At 41.6% G+C, this 20,458-nt stretch overlaps 2 protein-coding genes across 3 annotated transcripts in view; one reads left to right on the top strand and one right to left on the bottom strand.

The window, feature by feature from the left end:
* Nucleotides 1-377: 377 nt before the first annotated feature.
* On the bottom strand, nt 378-19,972 carry ssbp3b (single stranded DNA binding protein 3b). 2 transcript variants are annotated; one of them, XM_003439804.5, is made up of 18 exons: nt 19,834-19,889; nt 19,038-19,110; nt 18,836-18,897; nt 18,661-18,745; nt 8,021-8,110; nt 6,813-6,887; nt 6,521-6,583; nt 6,376-6,439; nt 6,191-6,264; nt 5,905-5,969; nt 5,763-5,811; nt 5,453-5,488; nt 5,297-5,351; nt 5,145-5,209; nt 3,020-3,098; nt 2,811-2,839; nt 2,604-2,705; nt 378-2,461 (listed from the first exon to the last, which is right to left on the bottom strand). In XM_003439804.5, exons 1-18 carry the CDS (start codon nt 19,887-19,889, stop codon nt 2,432-2,434), a joined length of 1,152 nt encoding a protein of 383 aa, XP_003439852.1. In that variant the 3' UTR covers nt 378-2,431. The 2 variants fall into 2 exon arrangements, with proteins under 2 accessions (XP_003439852.1, XP_003439851.1); XM_003439803.5 differs by lacking the exon at nt 6,813-6,887 and having other exon boundaries at nt 2,432-2,461; nt 19,834-19,972.
* acot11b (acyl-CoA thioesterase 11b) overlaps nt 19,966-20,458 on the top strand; it is a 10,871-nt gene continuing 10,378 nt past the window's right edge. Inside the window, exon 1 of the mRNA XM_025902970.1 lies at nt 19,966-20,100. The gene's annotated coding sequence lies outside the window, so the exon portion shown is untranslated. The remainder of the gene's footprint in view (nt 20,101-20,458) is intronic.

Genomic DNA, 20,458 nt, shown 5'->3' with positions numbered 1-20,458 from the left:
CAAAGGCTCCCTCTGGATTTCCTCTTGTTGATCTGGTAGCTGTGGACTACAGCACCCTCTAGCTTTAGTGAAAGCACCGATTAGCGAAGCCACCACTGGTCTGGTGAGGTCTGTGCACTCTGACTGCAAGCAAGATGTGATGACAACTCCATTTTAAGGACACAGAACGTTAATCTGTGCTAGTAATCTTGGCATTTTTGATAAACAGAAAGGTACACAAGTGGTAAATATAGCACTTACAGTTAAACACTTTTTTTTATGGATAACTCATTTTCTAATTTAAGCGTTTATTTGTCCACAGCTTCAGCAGTATCCTCAAACCTGAGTTACTCTAATATTAATGTACGGTCAAAACAAAAACAGCCCACACGGTGAGATAAGTTATTGTAAAATTATATTAACAAGCAATCTTTCCTCAATTTGAAATAAAAAAATATCAGCAAATAAAGGCAACATAGGACAGATGTGTATAATGCATAATGTTCACAGGGAAAAAAAATGAAAAAAATTCTCAACACATTTACAAGACTGCGGCTAAGTTTATAATGATGCCTACTAGAATCAGTTTAGAAAGCTTTGACTAACTGAATAACTGGGGCAATATATGTAGTCAAAGTTTGTATCAAAATATAAAAAAATATGCGGATGGGCAAGAGACGGGCAGGACCAAGGGGACAACCAGTGATACAGGAAGGAAGTATTAACCAGTATGCATGAGAGATTAAAATGGGCAACTCATCCATATATCCATCAACCAAATTGGAAGTAACACAGAAGGCTACGACGATGAAGCGCACAGAGTGTTAAGCACAGGCAGGTAAAGAGATATACACCACATCTTAAAGCAGGTGTCCACATAGAGAAGAGCAGCACTAGGTAGTATGTTGTACACAGATTCTCAGCACTCATGCACTCACTTTTTATGCCAAAGTCTGGCTTCCCTTGACAGCACGCGGCAGCAGTCCAGCTGTTTAAACAGCTAAGAGTGGCAGAGTAGCAAACTGTCAACAACAAAGCCCCTTTCAGACATGCAGTCCTTTTCCATTAATCTGACAGCACCCGCGAACACGTCGGCTTCACATCCGAACGGGCGCCCCGGTCACTTTTCTGCAAAAATTGCGACGGAAATCTTGAACTAGGTCCGACCTAGCACTTTCAACTTGGCACAAGTCTGAATGCATTAACCGATGCACAGGATTATGACTGCGCATATCTCTCGTCCATCTTTGATGTAGAGATTGCCCCAAACAGCAATAAAATATGACAAGACATTTTATCTTATCGGAACCTATTTTTCATTTTCAATAAGGTGAAAACGTCGCTCTCTAATGCACTGCATATTCCCGATGCAGAAGAGAGAGTCTCAAAGGGCAGGGGCAGCTGTGGCAGAATGCACACACTCACGCACATGCACGCACACACACACACTCACACACAGACCCTGATCTTGGTAAAAATGTCACATCGAGTTAAACGTTCAGTGTGGCTACACTTCACTAGATGCCACGAATGCGACGATTCTTTTGCACATATGGTGAATATCTCACATACCGTGGCTCTCTTTGCAACTGTCATGGTTATGTCTGAATAAAGCTGCGAGGAACATTGATGTAAAAGTGACCGAAGCCTAACAGAATGCCATCGCTTTGAGGGACTGATGAAGGCGGCAATGTTAAAAATCCCATGTCTGAAAAGGGCTTGAGAGACTGATCAATCTGGATCAATGTGACACTGTAACAACCACCAAAAGGCTGTCACAATAAAAGCCATATTCTTTCACATCTTTTTCCATTTTTAAGTCTCTTTAAATAGAAAGGTGGGCATTGGGCAGAGTAATACATTATTCATAAAGGTGGCCACAGAGTAAAAGGCAAATCCTCAGTCCTGTGTCAACCGATTTCTGTGACACAGTATGCATGGCGATAAGTAAAATGACAAGACAGAGACTTTCCAAGCTCACAATGCGTATGCAAACTCTCCAGTGTTTTAAGTGACAAAAGCAGATATTTCCTGCACATCTTGCACCACAAAGCAATCATTAAAAAGTACAAGAGGTAAACTTCCAACCTTTTTTCTCTTCGGACTAGGATTAAAGAGGCTGAGAGGACTGAGCGGGGTCAGGAGGTTCTGCAAAGAACATAAAACGTGTCATGTATGCATTTCAGTAGCTGGTTTTCTCACACTCGGGGTTGTGATAAATGGTGTAATTGTCCTTCATTTTGAGCAAGGAGCAGTAGTTTGCCAGCCATTTTGATATTTTATTTTTTTTTATTTTTTATTTTTTGTGTCCCCCAATCAGCATTCTGGCGTTAGTGTGGAACCAAAATGGCGCCTGTCCCTGATTTGGTGCTGATGTGTTTGGCCATGTCCTACAGTGACTTCAGATCCTCGGAATGATGGCAAATCGGGAAGGGTGAAGAGGGGGAGGGGGTCACACACTCATCGTCATGGTTGGAGAGTACTATGGAAACACACACGCAAGAAAAGGAAGCTTTAAAACACATCCATGTGTTTACTATAGTTTATAGTTTGCTATATGTCGTAACTTGTGGCTCCGGCTTCATCGTGGTAGAGCTAGAGCTACAAACACTCCGCCGACTTACGTTCTCGCTCTGAAAGGAGTGGAGGAAGTTTCCACTCAGCTCCCCGTCATCCCTTGGGGTCCCAGGAGGATTGCTAATGCCACTTAAATTGTTTGGGGAATTCTAGTAACGAAGAGAGGTTAACAGTTTAGTTTATCTGGGATAAAGCTTGAAAAGATGAGCAACATGGCATGCCTGCATTGGGGTTGTTTGTTTGTTTTTTCTTACCTTGTTCATTCCATCCATATCACCAGAACCTGAAAATTAAATCATGTGTAAAATAATTAAAACAATGTTCATGACCCGAGTAAGGCCGTTTTATACGGCGAGTTCAGATAATAACGAGAAGATGTGCTGTCAAGTCTTTAACAGGTGAGGATGCAATCCAAACACTTCACTGCTGTGTTGGTTTAATGCACTGTGGTGAGTAGTGTTACCTAGTGATCCATTCATGTGGTGTGGTTCCATCCCAGCCATGGCTCCCAGGGGTCCATCAGAGCCTGGGCCCATAGGGAACTAGGGGAAGGAGGGGGGTAGTGAACTCACTTATCACAGCTCCGTAGCGGAGTTGCCATACGATTAGTTAACTACCAAAATTCAAACTACCAAATTTAAAGTAAAGTGAATAAAAGTGCAAGCTGCCTAAAACCCAATTACTAAAGATTATAACAGTGCATTTATTTATTTATGCCATTATAAGACCAGCCTCACGTTCTGCTTAAAATCTTCTGTCTGATTCTTTCATTACCACAAGTGTAGGTGAAACAGTAGCCTCCAATATCACATATCACACAGTATAACAAGTGCTTTGCTTCTCTGCTGTGTATTCTTTGGTAAATAGTGACAGCGTGCTCTAGAAAGACCAGAATTACTAGTGTTTTAGGTTAAGCGTGATGTCATGCAATAGGAAGTGGCATTTCCCACACAAACCCATACACATTCAATCTGAGGCTGTTAAAAGATAATTCTGGTGTCTTCTGTGGTAGTTTTACCCCCTTCATCAGCAGCAAAGTTATTATAGTTAACTTTAACTAAATTAATGAAACATTGTAGCTAACTGAAATTCTTTAGCTTTCTTTGTAACAAATTGGGAAAATGTATTAACACAACGTTCCTAATGACTCTTTGGAGGTTTTGTTTGTTGAGAGTTCTGGTGGTTTCTACATGGCTATGATTTAAGTGCCTTCATATAGTGTTGCATTTTTGTTGTTGTTTTGCCTAATCTGATTTTCCTCAAAATTTCCCATGGAAAATACCCACCTTATCTGACTATAATACACAAACCTCTGGCTGTGTGTGTGTTTGTTTCTTTGTCCTCAAACTCCTCTCAGACCACCACGGGTTGAGCAATCTAACTTGGCGCACAGGTACATCTTAGGCCCCTTGAAGGGTCTTATCTATATCAGATATCATGACGTCTTTGTGTTGCCTGGCAACTACCTAGTAACGTGCTAAAAAGCGCCCATTTTTAGCATTTATGCATCTATAATGCCTTATAAAAGCATCATATCAGTTTGTATTTAACAATAACATCTAATTTATCTAAAAAAAAAAACTATACATGTTTTCACCTAGCAACAGACTAAAATGGTGCATTTTTAACACAGAACTATATCTACCATCACATTTTCTACTTTTCCCAATGAGAGTATAGCAGTTTACCAGCACCACAAACAGGACAACCATTACTGTAGCATGGGTATGTACTAGTGAAAACTAGTACATACCCAAAATTAAAAACTAACCAGAAAATAAATCATTATAATAACAAAGCTCAGGTTTATGTGTCTAAAGGTCTTTCCATCTGCACTTGTGACACAGCCACAAGACAATTTCACAAAGGCAGTTTGATGGTGTACAGTTACACCAGGTTCCGTACCTTTATCACACGGTTGACACAAGAATAATGTAAAGAATTTATTTGTGTAATGAAAAGAGATTTTCAGTACAGTGGTCCCTCGTTTATCGCGGGAGTTACGTTCTAAAAATAACCCGCGATAGGTGAAATCCGCGAAGTAGCCAACTTTATTTTTTACAATTCTTATAGATGTTTTAAGGCTGTAAAACCCCTCACTACACACTTTATACACTTTTCTCAGACAGGCATGAACATTTTAACACTTTTCTCTCTTGTTTAAACACTCTCAAAGTTCAAACCTTCGTAGAAAAATAAGTCCAGTATTATAGAATGAAACCAAAGGCAGCCGCAGGGGACGACATACAGTACAGCACTTCAGAGTCACACTGCTGGCGATCGAAGATTTATGTAAATTTGACAAGCTGAACGCATTCTGTACTGTACAGGAGACACGGCATGAGATTGATTGACAATGGTCTACAGCCAATCAGGACGCAGAACACAATGTGCTGTAAAAAAAAAAAAAAAGCATGCAAAATTTCACGGAAAAAAGAAAAAAATCTGCAAAACAGCGAGGCCGTGAAAGGTGAACCGCGTTACAGCGAGGGACCGCTGTAATGTGTTTTCTCTGTAACGTTATGCTAAATATATTATTACTTCTGATGAAATCAGCAGTTTGGTTAAAGAAATAAAACAGAACTCACATTATTTCGGTTGCCAGGTCCAGTGTTGATCATGGTGTATAAATTGTCACCAGAGTTGTTTGAGTCTGACGGGGGAAAAAGTGTAAATGTACATTCCTGGATAGTGCAAGAAAAGGCTCAGGGTTAGCAGCTTATGTCAAAGAAGAACTAACCTGCAGGGCTGGGCATGATGGGAGTGCCAGGAGGCCCTCCACCTCCAGATGCCCCCTTTGGAGAATGAAACAAAATAAAAAATGCATTAAATGTTATCCTTCTATGCTGTAATTTCTGTAGTGTGTGAGGGTTAAGACATCGGGATGTGTTCTCACCCCGTATGCACCAGGAGAGGGTGATGAGTAAGGCATCTGAAACCAAAGACATAAACATTACAGACCAGAAATGGGAGCGCAAACCCTTTCCGTACCTCAAACTGTCATCATTCATCATTTGATCGTCCTAATACCATTATGGCTGTCTGTCCAACTGTCTGTGGAAACCATGACACATAATACTACAATTACATCCCACCCCACAGTAGAACCTTGTAGACCTCTGCAGCTCAGAGAGGAGATCTGGTTGCAATGAATGAGCATTTCTCTGGGCTTATGTGTGAATTTGTGTGCCTGCATTTCTACTCACAGAGTTGGCATTGTTGGGATTGGGCCATGGCCGACCCGTTCCTGGGCCCCTACATAAGAACGCAAATGGAAATCTTGGTAAAATGTAGTACTTGATTTAAAATGCATTTCAGACAATACTTAGAAATAAACAGGAGGCTCACATGTTCACTCCTGGCATGCCAGGACCCATGGTGTTGTGTGGAGGCCTCATCCCACCACCGAAGTTCTGAGAAAACAAACAAAAATCAGCTTCAAATCTGAAACCACAGGGTAAAAATAAAAATTCTTGCAAACCTGCTACTGACACATCTGTTAACACTGTCAAAATTCTTTTGGTTTGGATTTGGTTGGCAAAACGAATACCTTCCTATCATAAGAACTAATAGGGTAAAAACCACTGATTCATCAAGGCAGTGATGATTGATTCTGTATAAGTAAGCAGCCTACCTGAGGGCCAGGCCCCATAGGCCCCATTCCTCGAGGGCCACTCATTCTCTGCATTGGCCCCAAGTTAGGATGACCTGAAGAGTAAAGGCATTCAAGATATAATATAATAATAATTATAAATGAAAATACTTTCACACTAATGCATGATGTGCAGATGCATGTCATTAAAGTGAAATGACACGCACCTTGTGGCCGTGTGGGGTCCATGTTGGGCAGCATGGGATGAGGACCTGGTCCTCCGCCGGGTGGCTAGTAGAAAAAATTTAAATATGAAAATTGCAGTTTGAAATACACACAATTCTGTGGTGGGTGCGTGTGCAGGATCCCTACCTGGTTGGCCATCCGGATGGGTGGACCTCTTGGGCCTCCAGCAAAGCGAGGTGACATGAAAGACTACAACATAAACATAAATTTAAATAAAGATGTGACAAATGTCTCTTAAAATGTACACATGTTTCTAGGTTTCATGTTGTGTGAATACTGAAAGCAGCATAAAGCTTTAAGCTGAAACAAATGCCAAAGCATGAAGCATCAGCACTGAGAACCAGCCTTGCCACATGACTGCACATAGCAAAACCGGTGAAAAAGAAAGAGAGAGAATGAGAGAGAAAGGCAGCGTTACCTGACTGTGAGGTCCCATCATACTGTTAGGGGGAGGAGGCTGAGGGTGAGGAGAGCCCTGGGGACCAGGAGGACCCTGTGGCATCACATAAAATGAAGAGGCAAAGAGGACGAAACAGGAGGGACAGTGGGGAGGATGAGACGAGAGAGAAAGAGGGAGCGAGAAACCAAAGTGACAAAAGAGGGACAGACAGAGAAGTAGGGTTACTGCAGGGCAGAGGACAGTTGGAGTGCAAGAACCAAAGTGTGGCGCAAAAAAAAATAAAAAATGTACAAAATATAATACTGTTTTTCATGTACCAAACAGTAAGAGTGTGAGACTGAGCAGAGAAGAACAAGCAAATGACAGCGTTGAGTGACAGAAAGAGAAAGATGGAGAGGATGTGCGCTCTTTTGCCTGTCAGTCAAGACATTAAGAAGCGTGCTACATGCAGCATGTTATCACTGCTAATTTTCCTGAATTAACAGCATCAATTAAGCTCTATGCAATTAGCTTTATAACAACACTAAACACCGGCACTGTGTCACTAATGTTGCTGAACTGACAGAGAGAGGGGTCTAATTGAGCCTCCTCAAATTGCTCCTGGTAGGGAAAGTATGAGTGTATGCGTGCACTGATGGATAAACCTCAAAATTTCTATTCTGATAATAACATGATCACATAATCACTCACAGCTTTGTGGCTTCTGCTTTATAATAAATTGCTGGATGTGTTGTGAATAGTTCGGTCTAGTGGAGACAGGTTTACAACTTTATGTCACCTCTAACGAGTCAGTTCCACACAGCTGCCTGTGATAAGTTTATCTTCATGAGATATTGATTTACAGAAGGTGCTGCACCTTTCGATTTCTCCATTAGGAGAAAATGGCCTGGCCACACCTTCCTGTTTACAGCACAAGAGGGGTCCAGACAGACAGCACCGCTGTGATGCTTGCTACTAGCTCGCCGAGTACATGGAGCACAACAAAGGGAAAAGCAGCACAGATACCAGTCTGAGACCTACTGCTTCAGAACACATGCAAAACTCTACAAGCATCAAAATAATCCCTCTGCCCCCCCCCCGCCCAATTCACAGGAAAATAATATTTTAGATTTTTAGATGAAACAATAGTTGACATGATATATCAATTGATATATCAAAAATGTGGGGTAAAGTCGAGGGACATTCCCAACAGTAGCAGACAATACGAGCGTAGTTTATGGACTGACCTGGAAAAAGGCAGGTGGCATTGGTCCCCCTGGCATGCCATCACCAGGGGGCATCCCTCCCATCACGGGGCTGGGAGCTGCTGCTGCACTCTGACAAAGAGGAAAACAGGAGAACGAGTCAAGCTGCTAGGTTATGCTTTCAGTCTTTTTTTCTAACAACACTGTCCCACAACAAATACAAGGAACAGGAAGAAACTCTCGGCAGACGTCACTTTTTAACAAGAAAAGCTCATGTGAGAAATTGGACTGCCACAGTGGCTGAATCTGAGCTTGATCTCAGCTGTAATGGGTTAATGGGCAAAAAACCTCATCAACTCTGTGAATAAAGTTCCATGTATTTCCTTTTTAAATCTAACCAACTGTCACCCACCCCCACACCCCTGACCTCAATAATATATTAATGGGGTCCTTATTGAGGTCTGATCCCTGCTGATTCAGAATCCAGTGGATCAGATAAGCATCAGTGGGATGCAGTGAGTCAGTGGCTCCAAAGTGCTGCTGCACAGCAGGCGCTAGCTGGGCCGATTTCCTGCTCAAACCGCAGCCCTAATTCACTAATGTGCCATTTGCTTCGGTCACACGCTCCTAATTGACTGAGTTTTTCTTCCCTGTAGCTGAAGCAATCTGAGATGGGCTAATGTCTTCAGCTTCCGAAGAACAGACACCAAGTGAGAGAAGGACATTCAGTCATATTTTTTTAATGCGTAGCTCATTCAGTGAAGTGTAGGCAACTAGGCACTGATCACTACAAGAATGGATGCATCAGCATCCACACTCACATATAGCTCTCGATGCCCAGAGCCTTACAGACATCGCTGGTCAATATCCAACACGCTCCCTTTTATCGACTGCACCTTCCCTAATTATATCTGCTCAGGCTGCCACTGCAGGGCCACTGTGAAATACCTCAGCAGGGAGAGAAGTGAGGCCACAGTGAAAAGTCACATCTCATCAGGCTCCTTCACCGCCAGGACGCAGGCAGCATAAATTCCACTTCTCTACTGAGCGGCGTGGAAAATTCAGCATGGTGTAAGACTGAGAAATCGTCAAGCGTTCATAGAATCTGGGGTTCTCTTAGATAGTCTACTGCTACATAAAGGCAAGCAAAAATTAGTGAAGATATCAGTTGCTCTTTAGTCTACTGATATGCTATGGCGTTATTTTTGTGCCACTATTCTGAGCGCACGTAAAAAAACAGTTTGCAGGTACAAGTGTTGTATTTTGAGGAGAAATTTATTTTGAGCAAAGAAAAGCTGAATTTGAGTGAACAAAATTCATTCCTGCGTGCAAAAAATGTATTTCAGTGTTTGCTATTATCCACACACACACACACACACACACACACACAATAGCAGCCCCTCTCGCTCAGTTTTTGCATTTGCGCTCGCTCGCAACGAGTTGCTCGCGCTCGCAACATTTCTGCCCGTGCGCGCTCAACTCTTTCTGCACACCGTTATATTTGTGCCACAAAACCAGCCAATCACAGACTTGGATGCAAAAAAATCTGATTGGCTGTTCTGGTCTCCAATCAGCTCGAAATGACGAAATGCAATATCCCGGAATGCATTTCGTCCAAAACTCAAACAAGACAGTGGCGGAGGAAGACAGAGTGGTGGAGTTTGAAATATTACTCTTTCTGGGTCACAAAATAAACTTTTGAGATATTTTCATGCGAGAATGTTGCTGTGTAAACTTCAAATATTTACTCGATTTATCAAGACATCACATATTTGCATAACTGCTCTAACGTTTTCGGAGATACCTGTTACCCACCAGCTGACCAGGTGGTCACTGGGTTAATATATAAGGCTGAACTGACAAAAAAAAAAAAAAAAAAAAATCACTGACTACACCACCAGGTATTATAGGAAAAACCATAAAGCCAAACGCTGTTGTGACAGTGATGTACACTGTCTTGTTGGTATATATGCATGATTTGTATCACCTTCATGTTTCCAAACCGATATCATGAGCAGCAGATTTTACAGCTGTGGCTCCAGCGAACATCAGCTGATACTAGAAATTAATTTTAAATAAATTATAACAACAGCTTATCAAGCTTGAACGTGCTGCTGTTGTTGTTTAGCGCAACATCCACTGGTTTCCTGTTTCTGGCGCAAAGTGGGCGATAAACAAGAGAGACGATCAGCTGATCATTGATCAGTTTCATGATTGAAGTAGCAACAGGAGAGGGAGGGGAGAGAATGAGGGGAGAAGAGGCAGCTGTGCAACGTAAAGACAGAATAACTCCAGCTTTGTGTCTTTTTTTCATTCTAGCTGAAGTACGGGACTAATCGCGTTCCTTTTCCCCTCAATACGGATGTATTGTAATTGGTCCAGCCCAGAGTTGATCATGACCAATTGGCTAATCCACCACCTTTCATTGTTTATAGCGTTACAAAAACAAACAAACATAAATGAAAAATCATCATCGGCCCACCGGGCAAATGCCCAGTATGCCCAATGGCCAGTCCAGCTATGCGGTCAGCTGGTGGGTAACAGGCATCTCCGAAAACATTAGAGCAGTTATGCAAATATGTGATGTCTTGATAAATCGAGTAAATATTTGAAGTTTACACAGCAACATTCTCGCATGAAAATATCTCAAAAGTTTATTTTGTGACCCAGAAAGAGTAATATTTCAAACTCCGCCACTCTGTCTTCCTCCGCCACTGTCTTGTTTGAGTTTTGGACGAAATGCATTCCGAGATATTGCATTTCGTCATTTCGAGCTGATTGGAGACCAGAACAGCCAATCAGATGTTTTTGCATCCAAGTCTGTGATTGGCTGGTTTTGTGGCACAAATATAACGGTGTGCAGAAAGAGTTGAGCGCGCACGGGCAGAAATGTTGAGAGCGCGAGCAACTTGTTGCGAGCGAGCGCAAATGCAAAAACTGAGCGAGAGGGGCTGCTATTGTGTGTGTGTGTGTGTGTGTGTGTGTGTGTGTGTGTGTGTGTGTGTGTGTGTGGATAATAGCAAACACTGAAATACATTTTTTGCACGCAGGAATGAATTTTGTTCACTCAAATTCAGCTTTTCTTTGCTCAAAATAAATTTCTCCTCAAAATACAACACTTGCACCTGCAAACTGTTTTTACGTGCGCTCAATTTTTTTTTTTTTACGTGCGCTCAGAATAGTGGCACAAAAATAACGCCATAATATGCTTCTTCCCTCGTCTTGAGCAGTTACTCACTACTCGGCCCACTCAATTAGACAGGTTTCCTGTCAGAGTCTGAATAGGAAACTGACGGCCAGTATTAAAAAGTAATACTGTGAGAAATCACTGAATAATATAAATTTACAAATGTACAAATAACTTCTAAGAATTAGAGCTAACCTAAGTGCTAAAGCCTTTGATGGGTACTAGGTAACAATTATTAAAAATATACGAACAATTAATATACATAAGTACAATATTAAATTATACGATGCTGAGAGATGGTAAACATCCATACTGAGGATGTTTAACATAAGCACTAATATACTCTACGTGGTAAAAGCCAGAGAAACCTACTCTAAAAACGAAAACCAATAAAAACTCACTACCCTACATTCAAACAAGTTGGAGCAGTAAGGCTGGTTTTAATTTTCACCCCCCCGTGTCTACAGTAGAGACTTTCACTTCAGTAAATCTTCATGGTCTCTGGTCATTTACACTCACAAAGGCAACACTTTGTATGAGCCTGTGTCCACAGTAAAACCTTAAAAACACATAGCATTTTAACAGTGCTGTGAAGGAAGGTGTGGCATTTTCCTTTATCCAGGATCAAAACAGTAAAATGAATCCATGTTAATTTAATTTGGCAGATCATATTTTTTCACAATGCACAGATCGACTCCTGCACCAGAGCTTTTGGTAAGACTTGTGGGTTGATCTGTGATGCCGTGCTTTAGCTTATGAATCTGCACATACATCAGTTCTTTAGGGTTCTTATCTCTGTTTTGCAATCTAATCTATACAGAGTTGTGCACAATCCTCACAAATGCAACCCTGCTGATGCTGTTTTACATTAATCTATTTTTCATTCTAAACACAGAGGTGAGCAGTTTAGAGTATTAAACAGACGCACTTTGGCTTTAATCAAACACATTTGCATTATATATTACATTACATATATTTCATGTCATCTGCTAAATTCTCTGGGCAGACCTTTCTATAAAAGCAAAATTAAAAAAAAGACTTTCACCTTGTTTAGTGGGAAGAAGATGTTACAAGCAGAAAATATAACTGAATCATCGCATACATGAACACAACCTGTTTTGCAAGATTTAAACTGCCCAGGCAAGTCATCCACATGCAAATTAAACGAGGAGGATGTCAGGATCCTGCCTGACACATTTACTGACGTGGAAGAGTCACCAGTCAAACTTACACAGCCTCATAAACAAACAAACCAAAAAACCCTTCAAATTTAGCAGCATTGGGTTTATCCTGACCATCTGAGTATGAAATTAAAACTGACACTTTACAAAGGATACTTGCAAAACACAGATCAGGTGACTAACTGTAAGAATAACCCGACCTAATAAGTAGCCTGTTAAAGCAAAGGCAGAACCACTTCCACACAGGTGTACTGCCGAATACAATTAAAAAATCAGGATCCAATCATGCACTGTGGCATGTATAAAAATGCTGAGCAGGCCAGTTGCTTCTGATTTTGCATTAAGATAGCAAGAGGAAAGGCTGTGACTCTGAAACAGGGCTCACTATGGAAGCATATGTGACTGGAGCTTCAGTCTCCTGCTCAAGTGCCTGGTGTGTTAGTCGTTAAAGTACGGTAAGGTAAGAGCTATATTCTGGTCAATGAGAAAGACAATGAAGATTATTGTTTGATACCACATATTTGATAGCTGTGATGCCCTTGTATTAGTGCAATATGGAAGGAAACAGAGGGCTGTTTCTTCCTCGGGTGACTGACATGGATGTTATAGTTCAGCATCTGTGAATATGCCATAGTCCGCTTGGATCCAGCGGGTGTAAATCTTACCAACAGCTGGTGAGCTCGAGGCTCAGTGCACCCTACTCAGTCTGCGCTGCCCACAACAGCATAACATTATAATCTCTGCCTGAGAACGTCAATAGCAGTGATCAGGCTGTGTCAGCAAAAACTCTTCATTGACAATTACATACGCAGGGTTATTATAGTAGGCTCGCAGTGCATAATCCCCACATTACAAAGATCAATGCATATTTGACAGCTTAGTGATGTAAAAAAAAAAAAGATAACCACTGATCTACAAAAATGCACACACACAAAAAAAAAATAAGTGAGAAATGCATCACCCAACAGATCAACAAAATGATGCAGGTTTGAACCCTTGACCCCAAAGTGAAAGGATCCAGTGACTCTGTTAGATTGTGAGCTTTAGTTTGCTAGAATAGTTCGACTCCACTTGTCCATTTAAAATTAAGGGTCACTGGAATCAATAAAAGCTTACAATGAAAGGTTTCTGTCCTGATGTGAAGGCGGATTTCTTTCATGTGGGGTCAATAGATGTTTTAATGAATGAAAAATGATCTGAATCATAATATTCGGCCTTCGCAGTCATTAGATATTAAACCACTTTAACGCCTTCTTGTAGATGAATGTGGGCTGCAACACCATCATCATTAAAAGCCAAATGAGGGAAACAGGAGAGAGTAATTCCCTCCAATTGAGTTTCCAGACTCAATTTCCGTGACGCTGTTCTAGCAGCATGTGGTGGCCCAACACCTTACACAGATAGATGTTTTATATTAAGTCTTCCTTTAGTTTGCCACCCATCCCCACACAGTCTTTGTTATCACTCTTACCGTTTTTACTGTTTTATATGCTTGCTGCTTTAAGGTTTATGACAGGAAGTTAACAGCACTGTGATCAGTCAGGGACAACGCCACGGACTTGGAAGCCAGTGAAAGAATAGAAAAGCTTGCTAGTATAGGGGCTTTTGATTAAGGCAAATTGATATCCAAGCTTATAAGACAAAAGCCCCCCAAACAAAAACAGGCTTAAAAAATTCTCTAAAATGAAAAAAGGAAATAAAAAAAAAAAAAACAGGCAAATGTGATGACTTCTCACTAGTTTACCTGATCATTATTTTATATTATCCCCTTATGCTCAATGATCAAGGTTAACTCCTGAGTATCTTTCTGGTTTCTCTGTTGAGCAACCACACGATTAGCAGTTAGCGTTAGAGCAGGTGTACAGCCCAACAATAATCTAATGTAACGATAAATTATTGCAGTGAAGCTGAGCAGATACCCAAAGCCTTTCCGCCTTCTCTAGTGTTATTTTTGGGCCAATTTTCATATACACATAAGAATTCTTTATGGCATGCTGGCTTTTCTATCACATTAGATTTTATTTAAGAAAAAAACTTGAAGTAAAATATGTGACAGATTTATTTATTTATTTTTTTGCAATTGTCACAAAAATTGTCTCACAAAATTTAGCGCAAGTTTTCTCATTTTTCTAAAGTATTGCCGTCCTAGCGAGCTAACCTCGGAGGTGACACTGCAAAAGCGAGGCCATATCCAAATGATGCTTTGATATGTTGATGTGCAATTATGTCCACATGGGAAAGTGAACTTTTTTCTTTTACTGAATTTTGTAACTGTGGTCACAATATTGAAAAGAAAAAAGAAAAAAAAGATTTTTTTTTAAATCATTGATGGGGTAATACTGCTTGGAGGACTTCCACAGGACACAAAAATTTCTACCCTTCACCAAAAGTAGCAGACGTTATTCTTCAGACAAAGCCTCACAAAATTTATCAGATGCATTACCGATTTTCAAAACTGTAACAACTGAGAACAATCACCAGCAAAGGCACAAAACAGGAAGTGAGGGGCCTCAGCAACCATCACATATATTGAATCCAAATCTAATGTATGGACTCGACACTACTAGGTTATCCAAAGGAGAGAAAAAAATATTGTCTGGGCTGACTTTCAGTTTTGTTTGTTTGGTTTTATTTGCACCCTACTGAAGGAACTGTAGGTAAAACAGTTATTCGTAGTTTTAACTTCGTTTTCATTGCAACTTCCTGAAATGCAAACTGATGTCATAAAGATTAATCGTTTTTAATTAATTTACTTAAATCTAAAATGTGTATGTGTGCTCCAGTAAAGTTGCTCATTGGTTCTAAGGTCAAATAGCATAAATACCTCTTAATATTACAAGCTTTAATTTTACATTTGTTAAAGAAAACAACGATATAAGGATTTACCTTTGTTTTATGATTTCTAGCCATTTAGCACATTAGCTAAAACAGCCCCACAGTTAACCTAACAATTAAAATGTAACCATTAATTTATTTTCCTTGATTTTCTTTGTACTACTAGTGTGTGTATGTGTGTGTGTGAGAGAGAGTGAGAGGATTGTATTTTAGAGTTGGGCTTTTTTTTTGTTACATTAAAAAACTGAAAGCAGCTGTTACTGTGTTTATCACAGAAAAAGGCTAAGCTACGTTTATGGCTTGTTAAGTGGTTTATGTTCATACAATCCCTCTGTCTGGCCCCTCCAAAGCGAAACTGGCGTTGTTTTGATCCTCTACCCTTAAGTAGCCCATTCCTGGAATGAGGCCTGCAAAGAAATAATGAAGTAAAACAAAGCTGTATTTAAGGTATTGACCGCAAAGTCATAAAAAGACGTCAACGATCTACATCCCTGTAGAAGAACAGAAACGGTTTGCCAGACTGAAAAGCTACGTGCATGGTGAGTTCCCAGGCATGTTATGTTAGATCTTTATCATGTAGCTCTAAAGCCCACAGCTGTGCTTGTTGGACTGTTCCAAGGAGTCCAATGCTGCTTTTGGTCTAAATAAGCTACGTCTCCCCAACAACTCTCTGGTACCGGAAAAGGGCAGATGTCTCAGTCCTGCCCCGGGCTATGAGGCTCTTGTCTGGGGCCTTTCTTACAACTTCCCAGGGGATTTTTCCTTTAAGACAGACAGACGACCACCCCCCACCCATCATGATTCAGCACGTGTAAATGTGTGTAGTTTAAGGCAAACAAGTAATCCCAGCCAAGCAAATTCTCTTTGAATGCTTGAATCACTGAAGGAGGTTACAAAAGGCCAGAGTGGCGGCGGATGTGCTTGTGCTCCCTTTACAAAAACAAAGACGAGGGAGGGGGGTGGGACAAGGGAAGAGAAACAAGTAAAGAGGAGGGTGAGGATAACCAAGAGCTTGACTGGGGCAATTTTTTAAATATGATAAATCAAAAAAAAAAAGAAAGAAAGAAAAGAAATGAAGCTTTTTAAAGTGGATAAGAGGGAAATGATGTAGGCGTTTGGGCCGCAGCACAGACCACCCAACTGCCGGCTCATGAGCTAGCGTGCTCCTAACAGCCTCACTTCTTCCACTGGAACCGATTCTCAAAAGAAACCAGCCCCTATGTTTAGCTTGTAAATGTTTAACCATCAATCAACATCATAAAACCCACTCTGGATCCTGACTGGATGCTCTCTTTCCCTCGCAGGTCCCCTCCACTTTACATTTCCCTCCAGTCTTCCTCCCCAGCCCCCTGCTCTTTTATTCCCTCAGCTCCTCTGCGGTGGTGGATGCTGGGCATATGCCACACTGCCACTCCCCTTTTTCTTTTTCCAATATGCCCCTCAGCTCCATGACAGCCATCAATCAGCCGCTGACGCCATGGCGACAGGGCCCCTGGGGAGCGTTCGTCAGGCCCAGCATGAATACGCCGGAGCTTTACGAGGGCTGCCGGCTAACAGAACAGCACTCACCTCCCCCACACCTAGACAAAGGCTTGGGTCCAAGGACTAGTACTGTCCCCCCCCCCCCCCCCCCCCCCCACACACACACACACACTTCATTGACCTCCCCAATAAACACAAAGAGAACCAACATCAAACTGAAGGGTAACCACAAGATGTCAGGGAGAACCAACCGTGCAGAAACTCTCAAAGCTCCACGCCACGCCACAGCAGCACACTCCCCAGACTGACATTTCACTGTTCCCTCATTTGCTTAATGTTTTCCATGCAAAGGAAATGGCTTCAGTCAACCCAAAAGATACAACTTAACATCCTATTTTGTGTTTTTACTTCCTTTAAAAATGGTGTTCCCATTTTCCCAGAGATTAATTTTCTCTAATTCATGTATGGAAATACAATTTTGCCAAAACAAACTCTCTGATCTTTGACACATTCACAGAAAAGGACAAGCATATTCTACACAAGTAAGCAACCAGAAGCAATCAATTACCATTAAGTAGGCTAGCTGAATTAAGGCTGACTGTCAAACAAAAACGCTCTCTTTCCTTTGTATGAGTTGCAATAATAAGGAATGTGGTTACTGAAAGGGCAGAGCCACGCTGTAGCCTCTCTCTTGGCTCCCAGGTCACCTGCCAGATCAGGAGGCCTGTTACCCTGACAACCCTATCTGCCAAGAGCAGGACCAACATCTCAGTTTTAACCCCTTCCTGTCTGGTACACCACTAACCCGCCTACAAACTGCACTGTGCATCAATCATCCTAAGAGGACTCCTTAACCTCTAATGTCTTTCCTATGCTGATACAGCACAACCTGAAAAGTCTTTCTATTTTATTTACATCAGCAGCACCATGTTAATCTTTGAAGGCAGAAAGAGACATTAGGAAGGGAACGGCAGAGGCCATAGCCCAGGGGTGGGCAATCTCAGTCCACGAGGGCCGGTGTCCCTGCAGGTTTTAGATGTGTCCTCGAACCAACACAGCTGATTTAAATGGCTAAATTAGCTCCTCAACATGTCCTGAAGTTCTCCAGAGGCCTGGTAACGAACTAATCATGTGATTCAGGTGTGTTGACCCAAGGTGAGATCTAAAACCTGCAGGGACACCGGCCCTCGTGGACTGGGATTGCCCACCCCTGCCATAGACATTCAGTTCACAGTTTCTTTTGATCTATGCAAGGTTCTTTTTAATGTTCTTTTTTTGAATGCTGACTCAAAGCAGGAAATGAAATGACAACAGCACCTCAAAACTGCATAATTATCAAGATGCAAAGCACCCATACCATGCAAATATAGAACTGCTATCGTAAGAGAAGCAATGCGCTACCAAATCATGCACATGTACCGAGTGACAGCTCATAAATTCAGGATGTAAGGCTGCTCCAGCAGTTCTTCAGTTTCAAATCCATTAGGATTATGTCACTGCAGGTAATATGTTTCAACATGTATTGGCGCTACCACACATTCAGGCAGCTGGAGGTCTTTGACAAAAATAGAGCTGTGTGCATGAAATTCTCAGATGCTGTGCAGAACACACCGGAGGTTCTTCGTCTTCACAACTGAGGCAGCAGGGAGCTTGGGCTAAGGGGGAGAGCACTTGACAGGTCTGACTCAGGACATGCTGACATCAGCATCATTTTCCCAGAAGCCCATAAAGCTCATGGTTGGGCGCAGCATTCAACCCACCAACAGATCATGATAGCTGATCATAAATCAGCAGCAGACACAAAGTGTTTAAAATTGCATTAGATGGTTAAATACAGCTACAAGGTGCTACAGGGAATACATTATGACATAATGAAAAAAGTTATATATAAAGACAAAGACTTTACATCACTTCTCAGCCTCAAGCACAAACTTATTGTCTTCTCCTGGTGAACAAAAGGCAATATTTGCAACAGTTTCCTTGTAAGCAGTACTCACATAATCATGGAAAGCTTTTGCTTCGCTGGAGTGGTCACATGTCTCTCTTCTCTCTGGTGCAGCACAATACAAGTCCCAGAAAACACTGTGGACAAGAGAGCTCATGAAGCAAAAAAAAAAACCCAACTCACACACAAATGGACATTTTATTACATTACAAAGAGATGACACTTACCACCACCATGAATGTAGGAATCCAGGGGGTTCACCAAGTGTTATGTTTTTCTCCCATCGGATCTAGGACAGCACAATTTCAATAATTATCTATGGGTGTCAGTTACACTTTAACAATACTGTCCTCGAAGAATAAAATCAAGTGTTTAAAAATATAAAGTACGTGTTAATACGGTTAAACTTTTACCCTAAATGCCACATACCTCTGATAAAAAGGTCTGTGCAGACTTCTGTGCCCCTATGTGTAACAAATACTCATACACGTAAAGAGCCAACCTGCGGGGGAGAAAAAAATAATAACAGATTTAGGTTTAATTTAACAAACTTGACCAAGTAGCAAAGCAAAATCACCAAACATCAGGTTGAATCTTCCTGTACGCGAACAATGAGTGATTAGAGTCGGGTAAGGCCCTCTGAACAATGGCTGCCAAATACCAGATGCCAAAAAATTAAATTGGGACTCGTAAGCAAAGCCAAGGCTGGTGAAGACTCTCAACAATCAGGAGGTTAAAAGAAAGTGTGGAGGCAACGGCATAATTTAACGTCGTGATGCGAAACATTTAAAGAAAACAACAGCAGCCTGTTGTGTATTAGCTAGGTACAGTATCTTGGTGGCAGTGACGGGGCTGAGGGAAATTAAAACGGAGCCTATCCAGAGAGCGCAACAGAGAAAACAATGTACTGTAGCACGGCGATGTTATTGTTTTCCCCTCTCCGCACCGTCGTCCGAATAACCGCAAAAATCTCAAACAACTGCCGATAAAAACACAAGTAAACTACAACCGGAATCGGCTGGAAATGTGTACAAAATCAGCAATAATCTACATGGAGCAGAACACAGCTCAAAGGAGGAATGGCGAGCAGACAAGGCGGTTCATTCAATTCCATTCTCGGTAAGAGGAAATCGCCTCTCGCTAGCCTGTCCAGCAAACAACAGAGAGCAAGAGGGAGCAACTTACGAGGTAAAAAATACACAATAATAAACGCTTCTCGGCTTACTTTTCTCGTGCTTGGCTGTCCGACGGCACCGGGGTCCCTTTGCCTTTGGGAAACATTGTTTTGTTTGGAGGACGCCCGCCTTCTCTTTCTTTTTTTTGCTATTTCATCTGTCAGATCATCGCGGCCGCGACCCTCTCGCACTCCAACCGCACTCCTCCTCAACCCGACGACTCAACCGAACCTGCTCCGGAGGAGGGGGAGAAAGAGGCGGAGCCACGTCTGACTGACGCTCCCATGGGCCAATAGGAACATAAAAATGGCCTTAAGGTCTGCCTTTCCGTGCTTACTGTTTACTGGTTTTAACGTCGGTTTCTGCGATAACAAAAGTGCGCGATTTAGCGCACATATCCACAGTTGAGGTGTCGCTTCGTGACTTTCTTACGCTTACAGTGTAAATAAAGCATTCTGGTAATGAAAGGAAATGTACATTTTACCTTTCGAAAAATGTTTATACGTATTTTTTAATCAGCCCACTAAAGGTTACAGGAACTCTTTAAAGCTTTATATTTATATGAATTCAGTCAAGTTAAAATAATAATGAAATCTTGACACATCCATAAAATAGAATTGAATTAAGATCGATTTTTTGAAATTATTCTTAAGTAGTCGGGATTTTGTTTTATTA

This window comes from Oreochromis niloticus, linkage group LG23, assembly GCF_001858045.2.
Source record: "Oreochromis niloticus isolate F11D_XX linkage group LG23, O_niloticus_UMD_NMBU, whole genome shotgun sequence".
Classification (NCBI taxonomy): Eukaryota; Metazoa; Chordata; class Actinopteri; order Cichliformes; family Cichlidae; genus Oreochromis; species Oreochromis niloticus.
The sequence above is the reverse complement of the archived record's forward strand: the minus strand, read 5'-3'. Positions and strand labels throughout refer to the sequence as shown.